Source organism: Bos taurus, chromosome 23, assembly GCF_002263795.3.
Source record: "Bos taurus isolate L1 Dominette 01449 registration number 42190680 breed Hereford chromosome 23, ARS-UCD2.0, whole genome shotgun sequence".
In the NCBI taxonomy this organism is placed as follows: domain Eukaryota; kingdom Metazoa; phylum Chordata; class Mammalia; order Artiodactyla; family Bovidae; genus Bos; species Bos taurus.
In genome coordinates, this window is record NC_037350.1 from 32,275,696 (window position 1) to 32,294,604 (window position 18,909).

General features: G+C 42.7%; 1 protein-coding gene across 8 annotated transcripts in view; it reads right to left on the reverse strand.

The window, feature by feature from the left end:
* The window catches only part of CARMIL1 (capping protein regulator and myosin 1 linker 1), a 306,909-nt gene that overhangs the window by 8,481 nt on the left and 279,519 nt on the right, over positions 1 to 18,909 (reverse strand). For 7 of the 8 annotated variants that reach the window (XM_024983668.2, XM_005223775.5, XM_010818486.4 and 4 more), the window contains 5 exons: positions 11,207 to 11,319; positions 5,680 to 6,115; positions 3,909 to 3,990; positions 2,084 to 2,287; positions 759 to 899 (listed from right to left, as the gene is read on the reverse strand). In XM_024983668.2, the coding sequence (XP_024839436.1) occupies positions 759 to 899; positions 2,084 to 2,287; positions 3,909 to 3,990; positions 5,680 to 6,115; positions 11,207 to 11,319 (976 nt within the window). The remainder of the gene's footprint in view (positions 1 to 758; positions 900 to 2,083; positions 2,288 to 3,908; positions 3,991 to 5,679; positions 6,116 to 11,206; positions 11,320 to 18,909) is intronic. The other variant, NM_001192903.1, reaches the window with a different exon arrangement.

An 18,909-nucleotide genomic window follows, 5' to 3' on the forward strand; every position in this document is an offset into this window, starting at 1 on the left:
CATGGGCGATGATAGCTCCAGATAATTTCTTAATAGGTGGGGCTTAGAGTTGGCAATTACACTTTATGATAGACAGACGTAACTGCACGTTGAACAGAATGGGAGAAGTGGAGAGAGACACGGTGGGGTGCGAAAGTCAGCCCAAACACACCTCGCCTCCACAGACAGCAATATTTGATCTGATTCTGGGAGAAAGCATTCAAGCCCTGGGATTATCTTGCTCTGCTCCCACCCCAGCAAAGTAAGGAAACAGAAAACACACAAACTGGTGTGACAGTGCTCTGAGAACATCCATGCAGGTGACACTTCTGAGAATGAAGATCATCTGACTTCACGACCACACAAGCTAACCATCCACCAGGTTTCCCAAGCCTGTGTGAGCCACTCCTGAACCATAGTGACAGCAACTGACCACCAGGAGGAGTTCTTCTGAGAAATAGTGGAACCTATAAACCTACAGGTAGCGCCAGTCAGTCACAAAACAATGTTGTTGGCACTCCTAATACACGAGGGGTCAGTTCAGGAGTATCTAGAGATTACTATTACCAAGACCTTTGGGCTGAGTGACTCAGTTACACTTTTACTCTTTGTATACAGTCTTTAACACCCAGTGTCACCAACAATGTTGAATCAAGTCTGCTCTGGTTCCAAAATGTAATCCAAGGGATGCTGACTGACAGACTCTAACCAAGATGAATTCCTTTCTCTAGAAATGACTCTCCTTGGGGAGAGCTAATGCAGAGAAAAAAATATCTTACCTTCCCGGGAAAAGGTCCTGGGACTGGGCTGCGGGCTGCCCTGGCCATCTCTCTCTTTGTCTGAAGGAACTTTTTTCAAGACGGGAGGAAGAAGAGCGACTTTAGGAGAACCCGGACTGGATGGAGAGTCTGGGACGTCCTCTGTGGAGACACAAAGACACCCATCAAACTGGATTCCTAAAGCATAAGCTGGGTTAGTCTTTAAATACAAATGACTAATAATCTTTTTTAAAACATCATAGTTTTTCTGGCCAAAAATTAGTTTCATAGCCCAGTGAAGTAACAAACAATAGAAAGAAAAATTAAAACTTACAAAGAGTTAAAAATCTACAGATATGAATATACCTTGCAGACCGAATTTCCGTTTCAGAATTTCAGTGAGCTGATATTTGAAAATCAGACTGTAGGTGTAAGACTAAATACTCCTTCTGCCTCAAAGGCCATTTGATTTTCTTAAAATAAGTGATGGTTATAACCCACTGACTTTACCTGCTCTCAAATCCAGTACAGTGGTCACCACATGTATATAATATAGATTTGTACTTTCAGGAGTAGGGGTGCATGTACCTACATATACTTACTGAGATCAGTTAGAATAACTTAAAATCATGGACTTTGAAGACCAGAAAGGACTGTTGTGAACACTGTACAACTGGAGAGATTAAATGACCTGCTAAGATAAAAAGATGGCAAAACAGCTCGTCTGTTATTTCTCAAGGCTGTCCTGTTTCAGTCTAATTGAAAGGAAAAACTGAATTGCACTCCCTTTCTCTGCTCTGTCACCGGCAAGGTTAATTCTCGGTGTGGGTGTGTGTGTACACACGGACAGTGGGGGCTGTGTGCCTCTGTTGGTGTGCCCACAGTTTGCCCAGCCCTGTTCTAAACCCTAAATATTTCACAGGATATCGGATAAAAACAGATGAAAACGGATAAAAAGCAACTTACGCTTTCCCTAATTATGGCTCTCATCCTTAACCTGTGGCTTTCTCGAGGGTCTGAGCACCTGGACTCAGCCTGCAGAAAGCTACAGCGAGCACCGCCAGGGGGCGAGCACCACACAGGGGTGCTTTCACCATCCTGCCTTCGACCCACAGCCCTGAGTGCAAGGACGGTCCCTGAGTGGGTGACCTGGGTGCTGAATGAAGGAGCCCTTCAGCCGCGGTCACTTTAGCAGGATTCTCATGGCCCTCTCCTGCAGACACCTCCCCCTCCCCAGTCATGTTCACCAGACGTCCTGGAAACCATGTGTGGAGGCCCAGGCCCTCCAGTTTGGGAAGCCACCTGGTTATAGTGTTACTTCCCAATCGGCAAAAACCAGTCCTTACCAGGCCGCGAGGCAGTTCTTGGTTTCTGCGGAATGGTGGGCCGTGCCGCCAGGTTGGGTTTGGGGGCCTGCAGGAGGGGCTTCGGGCTGGTGGGCCTGTTGGAAAAGCTCCGGGGCTTGGAGACCGCCTCCGCCTTGAGGTCGGCTTTGGCATTCTTTTCTGGGGTTCCCAAACCGAAGCGGTTCTCTGGATGCACTTTAGGCACTAAAATGAAAACGGGCACAAAAAGCACACTTTACTGTAAAAGTCAAAGGTGAAAGAAACCAATCCTTTAGAGACTTCTATAGCTGTTTATAATTTCTCAGCTATTTTAATAGAAGTATAGTTGCCTTACAATATTTGTTTCATGTGTCCAACATAGTGATTCAATATTTTTATAGACTATATTCCTTATAATGTAGTTATAAAATACTGGCTATATTCCCTGTGCTGTACATTATAGCCTGTATCTTATTTTGTACCTGGCAGGCTGTATCTCTTAATCCCCTTCCCCAATCTTGCCCCTCCCTCCCAGCCCCTCCCCAGTGGTAACCCTTAGTTTGTTTTCTGTATCTGTCACCAAAGATATTTTAGAACAGAAACACGCTATTCTGGCATGTTTTCAGAATCAAAACATGCTGGTGGAAAACTACGATTCTTGGTAGAAAAACAGTGAACTCGATGGCACTCTTCTGATCACTTCTGACTATTCCACGGATGACAAGCCTCATGTTTAACAGGGTACATGCCCATAGGGGCATACAGGGGCAAGAGCAGGTCTCAACGCATTTGAAGCACTCAGATCTTCCTTAGATCTGGCACAAGGTACAGTATAACCAACCGTAGGCACCTCTGTTCTGGATGACACTCTGGAGTTGGGCTGCAGGCTCTGGGAGAGGAGGACTGTGTCCCAAACCTCACGTTTAGTGAGAACCACTCCAGGAGCATCATCTCCTGCTGCCTTAATTTATCCAGATAACAAGGAAATATAAACTGGCTGGACATGAGTTATAGTCTCTTTCCTTATTAAAGTTCAACACAAGAATGTCAAACAGCAAAATGAGGTAATTAACAAGTTACTCTCCAGTTTCCATCTAAGGTCTCTTACTCTCTTACTACACCTAAAAAGTCAAAGGGACAAAGGATGTTGAATATTCATGGATGTTCAAGCTGAGAGAAAAGAGCATTCCCTCATGTCAATTAAAAGGGCTCCCTGCTATATACTATGTGTGGCTTATTTTTAAAAACATCAGCAAAACAGACTCATGGATACAGGAAACAAGCAGGTGGTTACCAGAGGGGTAGAGGGGTGAGGGAGATTAAGAGGCACAAACTTCTGGAGACAAAATAAGTGTACCACAGGGATGAAGTGTACAGCCTGGGGAAGGAATACAGTCACTAATACTGTAATAACTTCATATGGTGACAAATGGTAACTAGACTTGCATGATGATCACTTTGTAATAGAAATATCAAATCTCCATGGTGTGTACCTGGAGCTAACTCGGTGTTCTAAGTCAATTACACTCCAATAATAATTGATTTCATCAGCCATGTCCCCTCTCTTTTTCCCCTCCCCAAATGCCCCCCATTTAGGAGTTCTTCTCAAGGAAATCTCTTTCCCTTTGTGGAATCAGGAAAGGTGCCTTGTCCAGGTGCTAAGTTATTGTGGTGGGAATGAGCCCCTAAGTGGAGCTGGGCCAGGTGAAGGGCTGTGGTCTTCTAGGGAAAGTCAAGGTCCATTCTTGCTCTCCATCTTTATTTCCCTTCTGTCAATCACATGCAACTCCTGGGACCAGAAGGTAATAGTTTGTCCTAAGTGGGTGATGGCAGTGGCCTGACTTACCAGCCCCACCTCCATCCAACCGTTCTGTGCTGCTCAAGGTCAGGCTGGAAGAATCCTGGGAGACAGCATCGTTCCCAAGTTTCTAAAAAATTCAAGCACCCCATCGCAAAAGTGCATAGTTATGTAAAGTGTCAAGAGAAAGAACAAAGCACATCATAAGTAGCAACAAATAATGGCTCCTTAACTCTCCTGCCGTGACACTGACTGTGCCTGACTTCGTCTCCCTGAGGCTCTGCTGCTGAGACAAAACTACAGGAAACGCTAGATGGCGCTTTAGGATCATTGGTGTATGTTTTGGGCAACTTAAATCCTAAGAATTTTGTCACTTGGAGCCCATCTATTTATCAAATCCAAAGCACAAGGGAAAAAACCCTCCAGCACTTCTCATCTTTCTACCAAAAGACAGCTATATTCATCGATGGAAACAGTATAAAATAAACAGCTCATTAGTCAAAACAGCACATTCCTTGTTGTAAAGAAAGCCTATAAAACAGACTAAAATGTAAACATTTCCTTGGGCATCTGACTCAAAGATGTGGTCACAGTATTTACTCAGAATTCTGGCCAGTGAAGGCCGCATCGTGCCTCCCTTTGTTGAGTTAACAGAATATAGTTTTATCCCAACTCTCTTCTGAGAGCTAATGAGTGAGTTAGGAGGGATTTGTAAATAGAAAATTGCTAGAGAACAGTGGTGGTGCTGGTGGAAGAACTATGATGAACAGCTGTAAAATCATGTGGGATGCAGGATTTAATGAAACAATCAGTATCTTTAGAAGTAATATAAAACAAGCCCTCTGTGTCCTGGTATAACCACTTACTTTCTGAAAATCAAGAGTTCATCAAGATGAACTGTTTTATTCTGATACTTTAAATAAAGTTGGAGAACCCAGTTTTATAAACATAAAAGAGCTCAAGATAGTGCACAGACACCAAAACCTGAGTTTTTCCTGAGGGCAGGAAAAATATAGAGGTTAAAAAAGGGAAGAAAAATAAATACACAACTTATACTTTTAAAAGAGGTTCAGAAATAAGTAATGCAGATTTGGGGGTACTCAGTTCAGTTCAGTCACTCAGTTGTGTCCAACTCTTTGCGACCCCATGGACTACAGCACACCAGGCTTCCCTGTCCATCACCAATTCTAGGAACCTACTCAAACTCATGTCCATCACGTTGGGGGTACTCAGCAGTTTTTAATGATAAAATGTGTCTTCATAGCAACACAACATATCTCCATAGTCAAATATTCAATTAATTCTAATAATACTTTGCCTTTTAAACCTTGAATTTAGCAAGGAACTTTCAGGTTTGGAAAAGGACATAAACTCTGAAAATAATTGAAAAACAGATCTCCCTGGTTAGAACTAGAATCTGGTTTCAATCATTTTATTTGCCTCCGTCAGTTGTCCTATCTCCAGTGACCCTTGGGTCTCCATTTGGATTCAACAGTCTTTCCCCAGAGTGGAGCACGCCCTTGGCACAGCTGTCACGTGTTTCTGTGAGAGGCACAGGAGCACCTGAGCAGGTGAGACATGGACCTGCAGCCACTGCCTGACCTTCCAAGGCTGAGGCTCTTCAGGAGCGCGTGACCCTAGTGCTGGTGGAAAAACATGGCCAGGTCCTGTCTGTGCTCTGCGTCCTTTAGGAAAGAGCCATTTGTTTGGGGATTTTTATTTAGTTCAGGCTGTTTTCCTGTACCTGTCTTGCCCATAAAAACGGCGTGAAGACAAAAATGACAAAGGCAACCAAGTCAAAAGAGACCCTCTCCCTTACCTTCAGTGAGCAAGCAGCCTTGGCTTTCATCTCCTGCTTGGCTTTCATCTCCGCCAGCAGCCCACTGCCCATCATCTGGACCCCGTACCTTCGCCCTCCCTGTGGGCTGCCCTTGCTGTCACTCCGGTCCACCTTCCCCACGTCTTCCCCTTGACTTTCTTCTAAGGAGTCGGGTGTTTTGATCTCCTCCACCCGATCAGCACTGCCATTGTGCTCGGCTGGCTTTGTGTCCTTCCTGGGGGCGTCCACAGCTGGACTTCTGACTCCCGCCTTGGGGGAGGAGAGTTCTTCTGCTGTCAAGACTGTTGAAGACCGCTCAGGTTTGTTCCGGGGTTTGATTAAATTGAGAAAGCCAGTTTTCCGAAAGTCACGTTTTTTCTTCTCATCTCCTCCTTCACTAAGCTCGTGGGACTCTGAGCCCCTCGCTGACCATCGCCTATAATTCAAAAGAAAATCCTGTTGGGTGTACTGTAATTAAAGCTTCAGCAACAGTCACTCAAAACAGAAATAAGGAGATGGCTGCTTATATAGCAACAATTTTGAAACATTTTAAAAAGTTGACTTGGAAATTGGAAGGTTGACTATCATCATATCCACAGGTGAGGAACCTGAGGCACATAAAAATTAAGAATGAGAATCTGAAGGTATCATTGGGAGGATTGAGAGCAGAGGTGAGTTTTTTCTGTTTAAATGCTCTAGTCAAGTGCCTCTCCACTAGTAAGAACTTGTAGAAAAGGTAGATCCACTCATGGCATAGATGAGTGACTGCCTTATTTAATTTGGAGGGCACTGGAAAGGCCCAGATTTTCCCTTAAGCACGTGTAATCCCTCCACAATCATTAGATAACATCTGAAATTCCACCCTAAGTGGGATCCATGATCCAGATCCTTGCTTAAATGTAAAAATAAATTATAAAAATAAAAAGCACTATTCAAAACCAAAAGAAATGTAATACCACGGAAAGAGGGAATGACATGAAAAAGCAGCTGGTGATCTTTGGGAGAAGTTTGTCAGAATATTCTGAACATCCTGAAACCTGGGAAATGGATGGGGAGACAGTAAATGATTTGGGCTGAATGGCAAGTATCATGAGAGCTTTTTACTAAGAGCTGGAAGGACACCCATGTATCTCCTCTGAGTCCCCAGGAAAATGCCAGCAGGAGAATTTTTTTAAAAAAGAAAAAAGGCCTAAGCACCAGAGAGGAGAAAAAGCAAAAACAATAGTTTGGAAGCCAAAACAGTTAGGAGTAGAAACTGACTTCATAAATCTGGGAAAGCTGACCCCTGAAGTATTAGTTGGGAAGGCCCAGAAGCAAATGGATTTCAGGTGAAGGGACACAGAACGTGCCATCCCATAATATGCTTGTGGCATAGCATTATTTTAGGCTGGTTACTTTTAAGGAACAGCAGACACAGGGGAAATTTCTCTTCTGTAAGAGAAATATACATTTATACAGAAAATCACCATGTTGTAAGGGGGTATTCCTCTCCATACTAGGAGAAGCAGGATAACTGGATCCCTAGAAATTTATCAACAGAGAAGGACCAGGACTCACACCTGCATAACAACCTTACCCTTTGTTTACCTGGTTCACAATAACATCCCCTAACAGTCTCTCTTCCGTCTTTAGCTGAAGATGGTATGTAAGGTGGTGCTGTGGGCCATTTCAGGGAGTTAGTGTTCCTAGGTATCCCCCATGTATACAAGAGGTATATGTGTTAATATAATCCATGAAACAAGAATAATCGAAAAATTTGATAGTGGAAATGGGAAACTCAAGGTTGGAAGATAAGAATGAGAAAATCTCCCAGAAAGTTGAGGGGAGGAGGGGTAAGAAAAAGACGAAGAAATACAAGAAAAACAGTTTTTCTTTTTTAAATACTAGCAGATAAAGAGAAGAAATACAATTTGAATAATAGAAGTTTAAGTAAAAGAATATAGAGAAAAAGGAAGCAAAGAAATTATGAAAAATAATTCAAGAAAAATTCCAGAATCAAGGGACACAAATTTCCAAATTGAAATGGCTCATGAGTGCCTAACAAATGGGTTTTAACAAAACAAGATAAAAAAACCCACATAGAACATATCACCATAAGATGTCAACATACTAAGAACAGAGAGAAGATCCCAGATACTTTCTGAGAAGCAGAAAAACAAGCAACAAACAAAGGATGAGGGCTCAAGATGACACTGGATTCTTAGAGCAACATTAGAAGTGAGAGGATAAGGGGACCAGGTTTTCAAAATTCTAAAGAAAGATGGATTCCAATCTAAAGTTCTGTAGCTGTCACAGTATTAACCAAAATGCAAGACATGTGAGTTTCAGAAACTCACCTCCTGTACTTCCTTCTTCAGCAAATAACCAGAGATGCTGCTGCCCCAGAACAAAAGTGAAGTAAGGAAGAGGATGACCCAGCCAAAGGAAACGGGAAAGACACAGGAATGAGTGAGGAGAAACCCCCAACAGATGGCAAAGTGGGGACCCCAGGAGGACAGCAGGGGACCAGACCTAAAGGCCAGGCTGGAATGGTCAGACAGTAGTGAAGTATGTGCCCAGGAAGATGAAACTGAGAAGATGTGAGGAGATTGAGAGAACATTCATACCTTTACAGAGATTTAGAAGGCATGTCAGTGACAGGTATACGGAAAACTAAGCAAATTCAAAAGGGGACAATTATTAACTCCAGGGAAAATAAAAAGTTGGAAAGGCAATATAATCACTGCATATTGTATAACTCAGCTCTGAACATTTACATGCTTATAATGAAGTAAACATGAAATACTAATGTAGCCAACAATTATGACACAGTTGCTGCTAAGTCGCTTCAGTCGTGTCTGACTGTGCGACCCCATAGACGGCAGCCCACCAGGCTCCCCCGTCCCTGGGATTCTCCAGGCAAGAACAGTGGAGTGGGTTGCCATTTCCTTCTCCAATGCATGAAAGTGAAAAGTGAAAGTGAAGTTGCGCAGTCGTGTCCGACTCTTTGAGACCCCATGGACTGCAGCCCACCAGTCTCCTCCATCCATGGGATTTTCCAGGCAAGAGTACTGGAGAGGATGACACAGTTAACTAAGATGAAAAATGTGATAGCGGAAATGGAAAACTCAAGGTTGGAAGATAAAACTGAGAAAATCTCAGAGTTGAGGCAGGGAGGGGTAAGAAAAAGATGAAAAAATAGAAGTGTATGTGTGTTTGCCTGCAAGCGTTTGGTGGACAGTAGGGTCAGACTATACTGTAGGAGCTACATTATCATCCTCTATAGTAAGAAGCCACTAGTTATGGTCACTATTTGAAAAATAAATAGCAACAACAAAAAAGTTATTATGAAATATGGAAACAAACAGCTAAAAGAATAGGAATTAATTGCCTCTGGGGAGTAGGGAAAGAAACAAGGTTTTTTTTTCTTTCTTTTTTATAAAACACCTTAAAACACCTCTGAGATTTTAAACTACAAGGAGCATGTTGAACTTCGATTTTCAAACTTCCTTCATACTACTTGATGGTTTGACCTATGCCTGGACCTCTACATAGCAAACTGACAATGATCTGTTTTTATGTAACAAAAAGAAATGAAACAAATCACAACTTCTAATAAATTCCATCATTATTTGATGAAATTTGATGCACCTAGTTCTATTTGTGTACTAGAACATGAAGAGAATCCTCCTAAAGCAGTATCTTTGTAGAAAGTGGGGTTTATACCTTATAAAGTTTGCCCAACTTTCACTGGGCTTATTAGAGGAGGAGGTGACTTTAAGGGCAGAGGAGATCCCCCTGGCAGTGACGACACATATGATCCGAGTTGAATGTGCACAGACCGCTCCACTAATTCAACATCAAAAGTTTGGGACGAGGAGAGCCTACAGTATTATCTGTTTATACAGATACAGGCCAAGATTGTCTTGATTCATTCAACCAAGAGTGACTGAGGGCAGATTATACATTATGGGCTTTGACAGACACGAAGTTATAATGAGAAATCAGACCCAGGCATTTGTTGGTGAAGGACAGTATTCTATAGGAAGAAAAGATTTGAAAACAGATCATTAAGAGGGATTTCCCCATTTGGCTCAGTTTATGTTGGTACTTCCTGAACCTTTTGCATTAAGACTATGTTCATCCATTCCCCACAATGTAAAAAAGAAAAACAAAAAAACCCTCAGGGGATTATGTTGCTCTAACAGATGTATGCGGAAGATGAAAAGAAAAAAGTATCAAGTCAGCAATAGACAAAGGGTTATTAATTGGGGAGGAGAGGAAATGAGGCAGGGAAAAGCTTCAAAGAATAAATGATATTTACATTGGATCTTGAAGGAGAGAATAGAATTTTCCCCAGTATGGCAAGCTTCAAGGCCAGTGTCAAAGGAGATAAATAATTGGGTCCTAAAGCTTATAACATTCAGTAAGTTATACTGTTATGGATATAAAAATTTAACCTGCTCCCACCTCGCCATCCTGCAAAGGCAAGATAAGGCACATCAATCTATAGAATGGACCAGTTTTCCTTCCCTGTGCCTGGCTTGCCCACCCTCCACTTATCAGGATGGTTTAAATTAGTTCCTGGATTTGATATCTCAGGTGAAGAACATTTCACCAACACAAATCCTTATTCAGTACTTGGGAGTGGATCTGCATTTAGTTGGAGATTAAATAACTTGGTACAAGTCATGCTTAAAGGCTTGAGTGTTTCAAGTTAAGCTGTTAATAAAAGTACCACTGAGTTGACTTCTAAGGAAACTCTGTCTTGGTAATAAGAAAATTCAGACAGAACTTTTCAGAGGCTAAATCTGAAGCCTCTTTACTAATTCTGTTGTCGTTCTGACTCTGGTAAAGCTGTGCTACTTAGCAATGAATGATGTGTGCTCCCAGACATATCAAATTATAAACACGGGGAATTTAAAAATACAGTTGACCTCTGAATAATGAGGGAGTTAATTCACAGTCAGTCCTCAGTATCCGAGTTTGTCCACATCCACAGATGCAACCAGCCAGGGCCCGTGTAGTATCGAAGTATCTACTATTGAAACAAATCCACAAATAAGTGGACCCAAGCCATTCAAACCTGCATTGTTCAAGGGTCCACTGTTAGTAATTTCAGCCTGCCAAACGTATCTCATTGTCTGAGATACATCCAGATGAATGTAATAAAGCCCTAAAGGGAAAAAAAAAAAAAAAAACTCTTGGGGAGATACATTTTGTGGTCTGATTTAGATATTACAGTGGTTCTTCAACTTGAGTGTGTCTCAGTATACCCTGGAGGGCTTATTAAAACACAGGTTGTCAGCCCCCACCTCTAGTTTCTCATTCAGTAGGTCTGGGCTACAGGTTTGAGAATTCACGTTTCTAACAAGTTCCCAGTTGATGGTGGTCTTGCAAACCACCAGAAAAGTAAACCCTCTGTCAAATGTCTATCTTATATACTTATGAAATAAGAGCCTTAGTACATACTAAGTTTAAAATTATCACTGTTAGTAATTTAAATGTGAATTAAATGGTGTGATTAGTGAAATGACTCTGAACTCACTTGGAATCCATTTTGGTCACCTTCTTGGTGAAAAATTCATCTACACCTTCATCCACTCTCCCCATAAGACCGTTCTGCTCACCATCTTGGGAGACTATGCTGGTAGCACAGCCCTGCAAACCAAACAGGTGTGATATTAATTTACATTCAATATGTATCACTAGATTTAAGACACACAAAGGCCATGGCAAGGACACAACTGATGGAGATAGGGCCCTATAGTCTACCGGAATAGAAGTCAAATGTAGAAATGAAGGTAGAAAGAAACCAAAGTGAGAAATGCACTATAAACACAAAACCTGCTGAAGGACTGAGGCTGAGTAGTGCTGTCTTGGAAGCAGCTTGGAACCTAACAGGCTGTGAAGAGTCGTGTGTTCTTGAAGCACAGGAAGGCGTTGCAGGCACATTGGTAAGGCAGGAGAATGCATGAAAAAATGACACGCTGTTTTGAGAACAGTAATAATTCCAGTGACCAGGGGCCTGAGGCTTATAGACAGAGTAAACTGCTGAGTATAAACCCTAGCAGATACTGAAAGCGGCCACTCCAAACACACCCACCCACACACACTCACACTTGCTTCCTCTTTCTTGCTGAAAGAACTCTGATTTCAAGACGTGAATACTTAAACAGTACTTCTATCTCCTTGCCTGTGACTGGTGTGATATACGTCTGGCCAGTGAGATATAAGGGGGTTCATGGGCAGGTTTTCCTGCAGAAGAAGGGATGTATTTTTTTCTACATGGTTATGAGAGAGGATGTGACGTCTGAGCCATGGCAATCACCTGGAGTTCAAGAGGAATTGAGCCTGAGGATAAAAGCCACCATGCTGAGGATGACAGAGCAGAACAGTGGAAGCTATGCTTATGCTGTGCTGAATAAACCCATCCCAGACCCCGAGACTTTTGGATTTCTTGTTGAGTGAGAAAATAAGTATTTCTCATGGCTTAAGTCATTTCCAGTTCAGCATCTCTCAGATCTCTCATTCATAAATGAATACTTTCCAACTAATAATACAAGGTCTGACAGTGAACACCCTTGAATCCTATATTAAAGAGCGTGGAATTTATTTTGCAGGTGAGAGGGAGCCCTGAAGAAGTGTCATGACCCAACCTGTTTTGGTCAGATAATTCTGGGGCAACATGAAGGCTATATTGGAAAAGGCGATATATTGGAGAATAGAATAAATTCTATTCAAGAACACAGTGAAAGACTTCTGTGATTGTTTAGTCTAATCTGGAGGGAGGTGTGGGACTAAGTAGTAGGGAATTGAGAAAGAAAGAAAAAGACATTGCCTAAGATGAGGCTGAAGTTTCCAGGCTGGGTAGATGACAGCATGATTCTAGGGAACATAGTTCAGAGATCTGATTTGAGGAAGAAGATGATGCATGTAATCTCAGGCAGTGTTGTTTGAGGTGCTGTGGAAATCCAGGGGCAGGTGCCTAAAGCTTGAGTCTCAGGAAAGAAGCTCGTGAGGAGCTATAAAGTCATTCAGCACTCTAGCATTTGTCTTTGAATGGACAACTCAGTGAATTCAATAACATGCTTGGTTTTGTGTCTGCGAAAGTGTATTAATATTTCACACAGACAGGTTGTGGGCCATTGAGAAAGAGCATGTATCTTGCCCATTCTCTTGGGCACAGGACAGATTCCCATGTGGTTGCGATATCTGGTCTGGATATCTTGCCACAGAGTGGTGGGAAAACTCCTTTCTGTGATCTTGATTTGCAAGTCTCAAGCTGCCTCTAGGGAAGCTGGCTCTTGTCTGCACAGGCATTGTTTTAAAAAAAAAAAGACCCATGATTAGCTTTAAACAACCATCCGTTCCGTTCACTGGCAAGGTCCATTATGGAAACGAGCTGTGTGTTTGAGTTCACGATTGTAAAATGCTGAAAAGTGAGCAGATAACAGGTAACAGACCAAGAACCCTGTGAAATGTGAAAACAATTATACCTTTCGTCTGAATGGTACTTTATAGTGGAGCCAGGCTTTCCTGTGCATTGCAGGAGAGCAGAGAAACAGCCAAGTTCAATAATGCAGTTATGGAGGGAAAGCAGCTCATTGAATAACTTCTGTTTTGATTACAAAAGACAAAGTAGCACAGAGCTAGCTTGGATGTAACTTCTCCTTTTGTAAAAGAAGACTGGAATTTCTACAGTGATAATCGCTCCCTAAGTTTGCACAGTGCTTTTACTGTTGTCTTTATACCTACCCTTTGAACTGAAAAGGAAACATAGTCTTATCCTGCCTTGTGGTTAGTCCCAGATCAAACCATGGCTCAGAGTGTGAGGGGCTCCTGTTTAGGTCACCCGAGTGATGGATGACAAGGGTACAACCCCAGAATACATGCTCGTAACCTAGGGCATCCTTCCACAACACCCTCACTTCCCCTCAGAGGCTGCCTCTCAAATTCCTCTCCCCATTTTGAGGGGGAAAAGCAGTTTTTTTACAAGTATAATTTCTCCTTTCAGCCCTTTTCTTTTTTCCTGCTTTGAAACAATTCACAGCTAGCACAGAAGGTCTCTGGGGACATGAACAATCAACAGGTTTCGGAGATGGAGGCAGGCTGAGCTCAACAAGCAGTCTGCTTTCCCATCTTGCAGGACCAGCCAGTTTTTACAGAACCTTAGAGACCCCAGGTCCAACTCTATCATTTTAGAAATAAAGAGACTAGGAGCAGAGAGATTGAGAAGTTCAGTATCACTGGGAGACCTTGAGCAAGATGCAGCTGTAAATGCACCTGTTAAAAGTAAGAGGTGTCAGCAGCCTGCAAGAAGAGCAGCAGAAACACTGAAGACTGAAATGATAGGCGGCTCCTCAGAGGGGTTCAAGGCCAAACACACCTGCGGCCTTAGCTCAATTGCCAGCAGAATGAAAGGGAAGGACATATAGACATCAGAAGTTCTCAAAATTCCATTTGATTTTGGTCTTTTCTGTCAAGGATTATAAATTTCAGACTAAAAAGGGGAGCAGAGCTGGTGGGAAGGGAGTGCAGAAAACTTTATCCCTGCGCTGGTTGGAACCCACTGCATCTGTGCTTAGAGGAAGGATTTTGCAAATAAAATCACAAGTGGTTGTTGTTGGTGTCTGAGAAAGAAAGAGGGCAGATTTCTCATCGCCTGTGTATATATAAGTAAATGCTAAAAGGATAACTTGTGAATGCTTAGAAGATAAGCCGGTGATTATGAAGACTAAAGACAATTCAGACCACCCTCTGTTCTCCCTTTGCCTGGATTATTAAGATGAATGCACCAGGGCAACACCGGAGGAGATGCGCCTGGATTTTGACAAGGCAGCTGTCAGATCTCTCCTAATGTCTCCACAGGCCGGATGGAGAGAGATGGGCAGGAAGCAAGAACAATTAGGTACATTAGTGACTCTGAACAAAAAACCCAAAGAGTGCTAATTAGTGAGTTGAATAATCATGAAATCTTATACACATGTATTAGACAGTAAGAAACATGAAAAGAGCCAAGTAATCAAGCCAGGAAAAGGGGAATCCAAAAGGAAGTAAAATAAATTAAAAAAAACAAAAACAAAAATTAATGAACTTGAGAGGAATAGTAAAGCTAATTCCTTGAAAAAGACTCCTAGATGGTAGGGAATCTGCCTGCTATGCAGGAGACCAGGGTTCAAGCCCTGGGTTGGGAAGATCCCTGAAGAAGCGAATGGCAATCCATTCCAATATTCTTGCCTGGAGAATTCCATGGGTCACAAAGCGTTGGACATGACTGAGTGACTATCACTTTCACTTTTAGTAAATGAGACCTTGCAAAATTAGGATAGAAGCATTAAAATATATTAGAAATGAAATAAATTGGGACAGAGCTATTGATACAAAAGAGATTAAAGACTCATAAGAATTCTAGAAACAACTAAGTGGACAATATCCTAGAAAAATAGAAATTACCAAAATGGTATCAAGGAGAATTAGGTAATCTGAATAGATCTGATGAAATAAAATTCATATATTTTGGTAAGGCAAGAAAAATTTAAACATAAAATTTTTCTCTGCCCATTTGGACCTTCTCTCTCCCCTCCAGAGTGTATTATGAATCTACCTTAATCAGACCTACTTAGGAGATAATCTTATAAGGGATCAGGATGGCCCACTTCTCTTTGCACATGCAGGCCTGGATTGTGTGAACTGTCAGTACATCATCTGACATATAACCCTTTGTCTCAAAAACTTATGTAACTGTGTTCTGACCTCTAACAGCAGAACAGTCCTGAAAGACTGTCTGTCTCCCAGGTTATAATCCTCAGGTTGCTGCAAATAAAATTTTCCACTTCTTTCTTAGATTGACTGTTGATTAATTTTTTTGTCAACAGATCTGTAACAAAAGAAATCAAATCCCTAGTTTAAAAAAAAAAAATCCACCAATGAGCATTACGTGCACTCGTAACACATAAAGCCCAGGTGGCTTTCCAGGAGAGGAACAGAAAATCTATATGACATGCAAACTCTGCTCCAGAAACGGGAGAGGAGAAAAAGGAGAAAGGTCCTCAACTAACTTTATGAAGATAGTTGTGATGTAGTGATCTATAACAACAAATACATACTTCATCTTCATCCCTATTTCTAGCCAGACCTCTTACACCCTTGGAATTTCCTGATGAGAGCCATAAAGGTGCTTTGATTACATTAATGAAGTGACTTTGGAACCACCTAAAGATGGGGGTTGATATCCAGGAGACCCAACCACATGATTAGAGGGTTGAACTTTCAGTCCCAGCCCCTGAACTTTAGGGAGCTGAGAAGGTCTGGAAGTTTAATCATTGCCAATGACCAGTGATTTAATCAATTATGACTGAATAATGAAGTCTCCCTTAAATCCCCCAACGGACAAGGTTGGGAGAGCTGCCGGGTGAATGAATATATGGAGATGCAGGGAATGTGACATGCTGGAGAGGGTGTGGAAGCGCTGAGCCCCTCCTTGACATCTCTCCTTAAGCTTGCTGTTCTTGAGTTACATCCTTTTATAATAAATGGGTAATTCAGTATGTAATGTGTATATTAACTGCTATAACAAATTAATCATACCCAAGAAGGATCGTGGGAATCTCTGATTTACATCCCATTAGTCAATATGGGCAACAACTGCCAACTAAGATTGTTTCTGGCCCTGTGGTTCTATAGGAATTAAGCCATTAGCCACTGCAGTCACTGCCCTTCAACACACCCTGAAAGGAGTTCAGGGTGCAAATCAGGAATGAGACTCTGTGATTCAGAAAAATTGGCAGAATAGGACTTCAGACCAATATTTTCGAGAAAATTTTCTCAACCTAATTTCATGCATCTTCCCGTACTTAGAAAAGTACTGAAATCATTAAGATATCTGCACCTCATGAACAGCAGCAACCTTCTACTGCTGCTGACGTCCGCCACCTCTATGAGCAGTTTTCTGAGAGGCTATCCCCAGGCTATAGTCCTCAGTAAGACTCCAAAGAGAACTGAAACTCACAGGTCTCACGCTGTGGGTTTTCATTTCAGTTGACAGTATCCTTTATAATAAACCAGTAATAGTAAGCAAAATCTCCTCTTGAGTTCTGTGAGCCGTTCTAGCAAATTATCTAAGCAAAGGAAGGGAGCATGGAAACCCCCCATGAAGTTACAGTTGGTCAGAAGTACAGGAGACGACCTGGGACTGGTATCTGAAGTGAGGGTACCCCCGAGCCCTTGACTTGAGGAGTCAAAATTGAACTGACCTGTAGACAGCCAGTTGTGTCCAGAGAGCTGAAGAATTAATCAGTGTAGGAGGGAAAAACCCACACATTCAGAATTAGAAATGTTCAAATTAAGAACAGCCTCCGTACTTGGGCTTTGAGAATTCTGATACCCAGAAAAGCCCACTGGGGCATTAGGCATCAAGGACAAGCTCTAGAAAAGCTAAGATTGACTTAGGGTGGGCTGGGGCTACCTAGTCTGTCCAAACAAAACCAAAACAACACCAATATTAAATGACTGCTGCTGCTAAATGCTGCAACCTTCTCACCCTCCACTGGAAGATGCAGGTGCTGGGGCCTGTGTGGCAGCTTCGCAGAGTTCAATGTGAAAGCGCTTTGAAAATCACACTCTGTGCATCCAAGGGAGAGCAAACTGTACACTCGCTAAGCCTCTGGCAAGAAGCGAGATCTGTTCAGACCCAGGACCGTAATCTGTTATCTGAGGACAACATGCGTCCCTAGGATGGAGCACCCTGGGGTGTGCTGACCCTATGAATCCTAGCTTTCCTGTGGACAAGGTCAAGATCTCTCTAGAATAGACCTGAGTACATTCCTCCACCAAAACTCTGCCACCGCTCTCTTCCCTTCCCTCTTTCTCATTTCTCAAATGACTAAAAGAAAAAAACATTCTCTTTCCCAGAGTCACCGACTTAAGGGGAAAGTTAGCCCTTGTGTCACATATATGTTGTACTGCTAATGACTCTCCACAAGGAAAGAGCCAGAGGAACCACTTATTCCATAACCAAGTAGAATGTGGCGTGTGTGGTGTGTCTTTTCCCTATCTGAAAAGGCTTTTCCCTTGTTTAAAAAGAGAGAGAGAGAGTAGTTTATTCCTCAAAGAATATGTAATAGTGCACTAAGAAGTAAGTTGGAAAAGAAAACAATTCACTAAAATTTGTTTTTCTGAAACCATGTCAAGCTATTCAGAATCAAATGAGAGAGCAACCAAATACGAGCACCCTGGATCTGATATGAGCAAATGCCTGACCACTCAGATAACTGGTTGTGACTTTTCTCCATTTACGACTCCAGTCACCCACCTGTCATCCAATGAGTACTGAATGCCTGCTACGTTCTAAACTCATGCTAAGTGCTCAACACACAACTACAGATGATAAACCACACACTTCCCACATGGAACTTACACACAAGGAGGAGGCCATGCTTACAGTGTGCAAACACTGTACAGCGAGGGCTGTAACAGAGTAAAAGCGTCAGGCACTGGGGGAGCAGGGCCTCCATGGACAGTTGCTCAGGCTGTGCACTGTGCACAGCCAGCATACGAGAACAGCTTTCTGCAGAGTCGTGCACCCCCACCTGTGTGCGAGTACAGAGGTGGAGACAGGGAGGGAGAAGTTGTGCCTCATTGGAGGTCTGCAGGATGAGTAGTTATCCGTCCAGGAGCTAAGGGTGGAGGGATGAGGGAATGGGAAGAGAGGAAGCCATGACCAAAAGGCTATATCACTAGAGGTCTGAAACACAGGATGAGAGCGAGGGCTACAGGGATGACAAGGAGGAAGAGGAGGAGCAGGTGGGGCTGACGGCAGGGAGATGGTGGTCAGGATCATATCCAGGTTTCTAGCTTGTTCACCAGTGATGCTCCTTGTGGAGCAGGGCAGGTTCATAGAGAAAGGCTCCTAGTTTTGAGTTTGTTGAACGTGAGTTGTTCTGGGACATTCAAGTTCAGGAGGCAGGTGAATATCTGAAGCTAGAGTTCAGCAGAGGGGGCAGGAGTCAACAACAAGGAGACCAAAGCCATGGGTTCAGATGGCATCACCCAGACAAATAATATGCTCACAGGCTAGGCAGAGGGAAGCAGCAAAGGCATCACTGGAGAGGTGAATAGAAAAGAGTGATGCTCAGAGGCCCCGAAGGATGGAGCTTTCCGGGTCAAGTAACTGCTGCAATGTCAAGCATGCTGACAGCTGCCAAGGGCCCACAGGATTAGGTCAAGAGTGACCTTTAGCAGGGCAGTTTG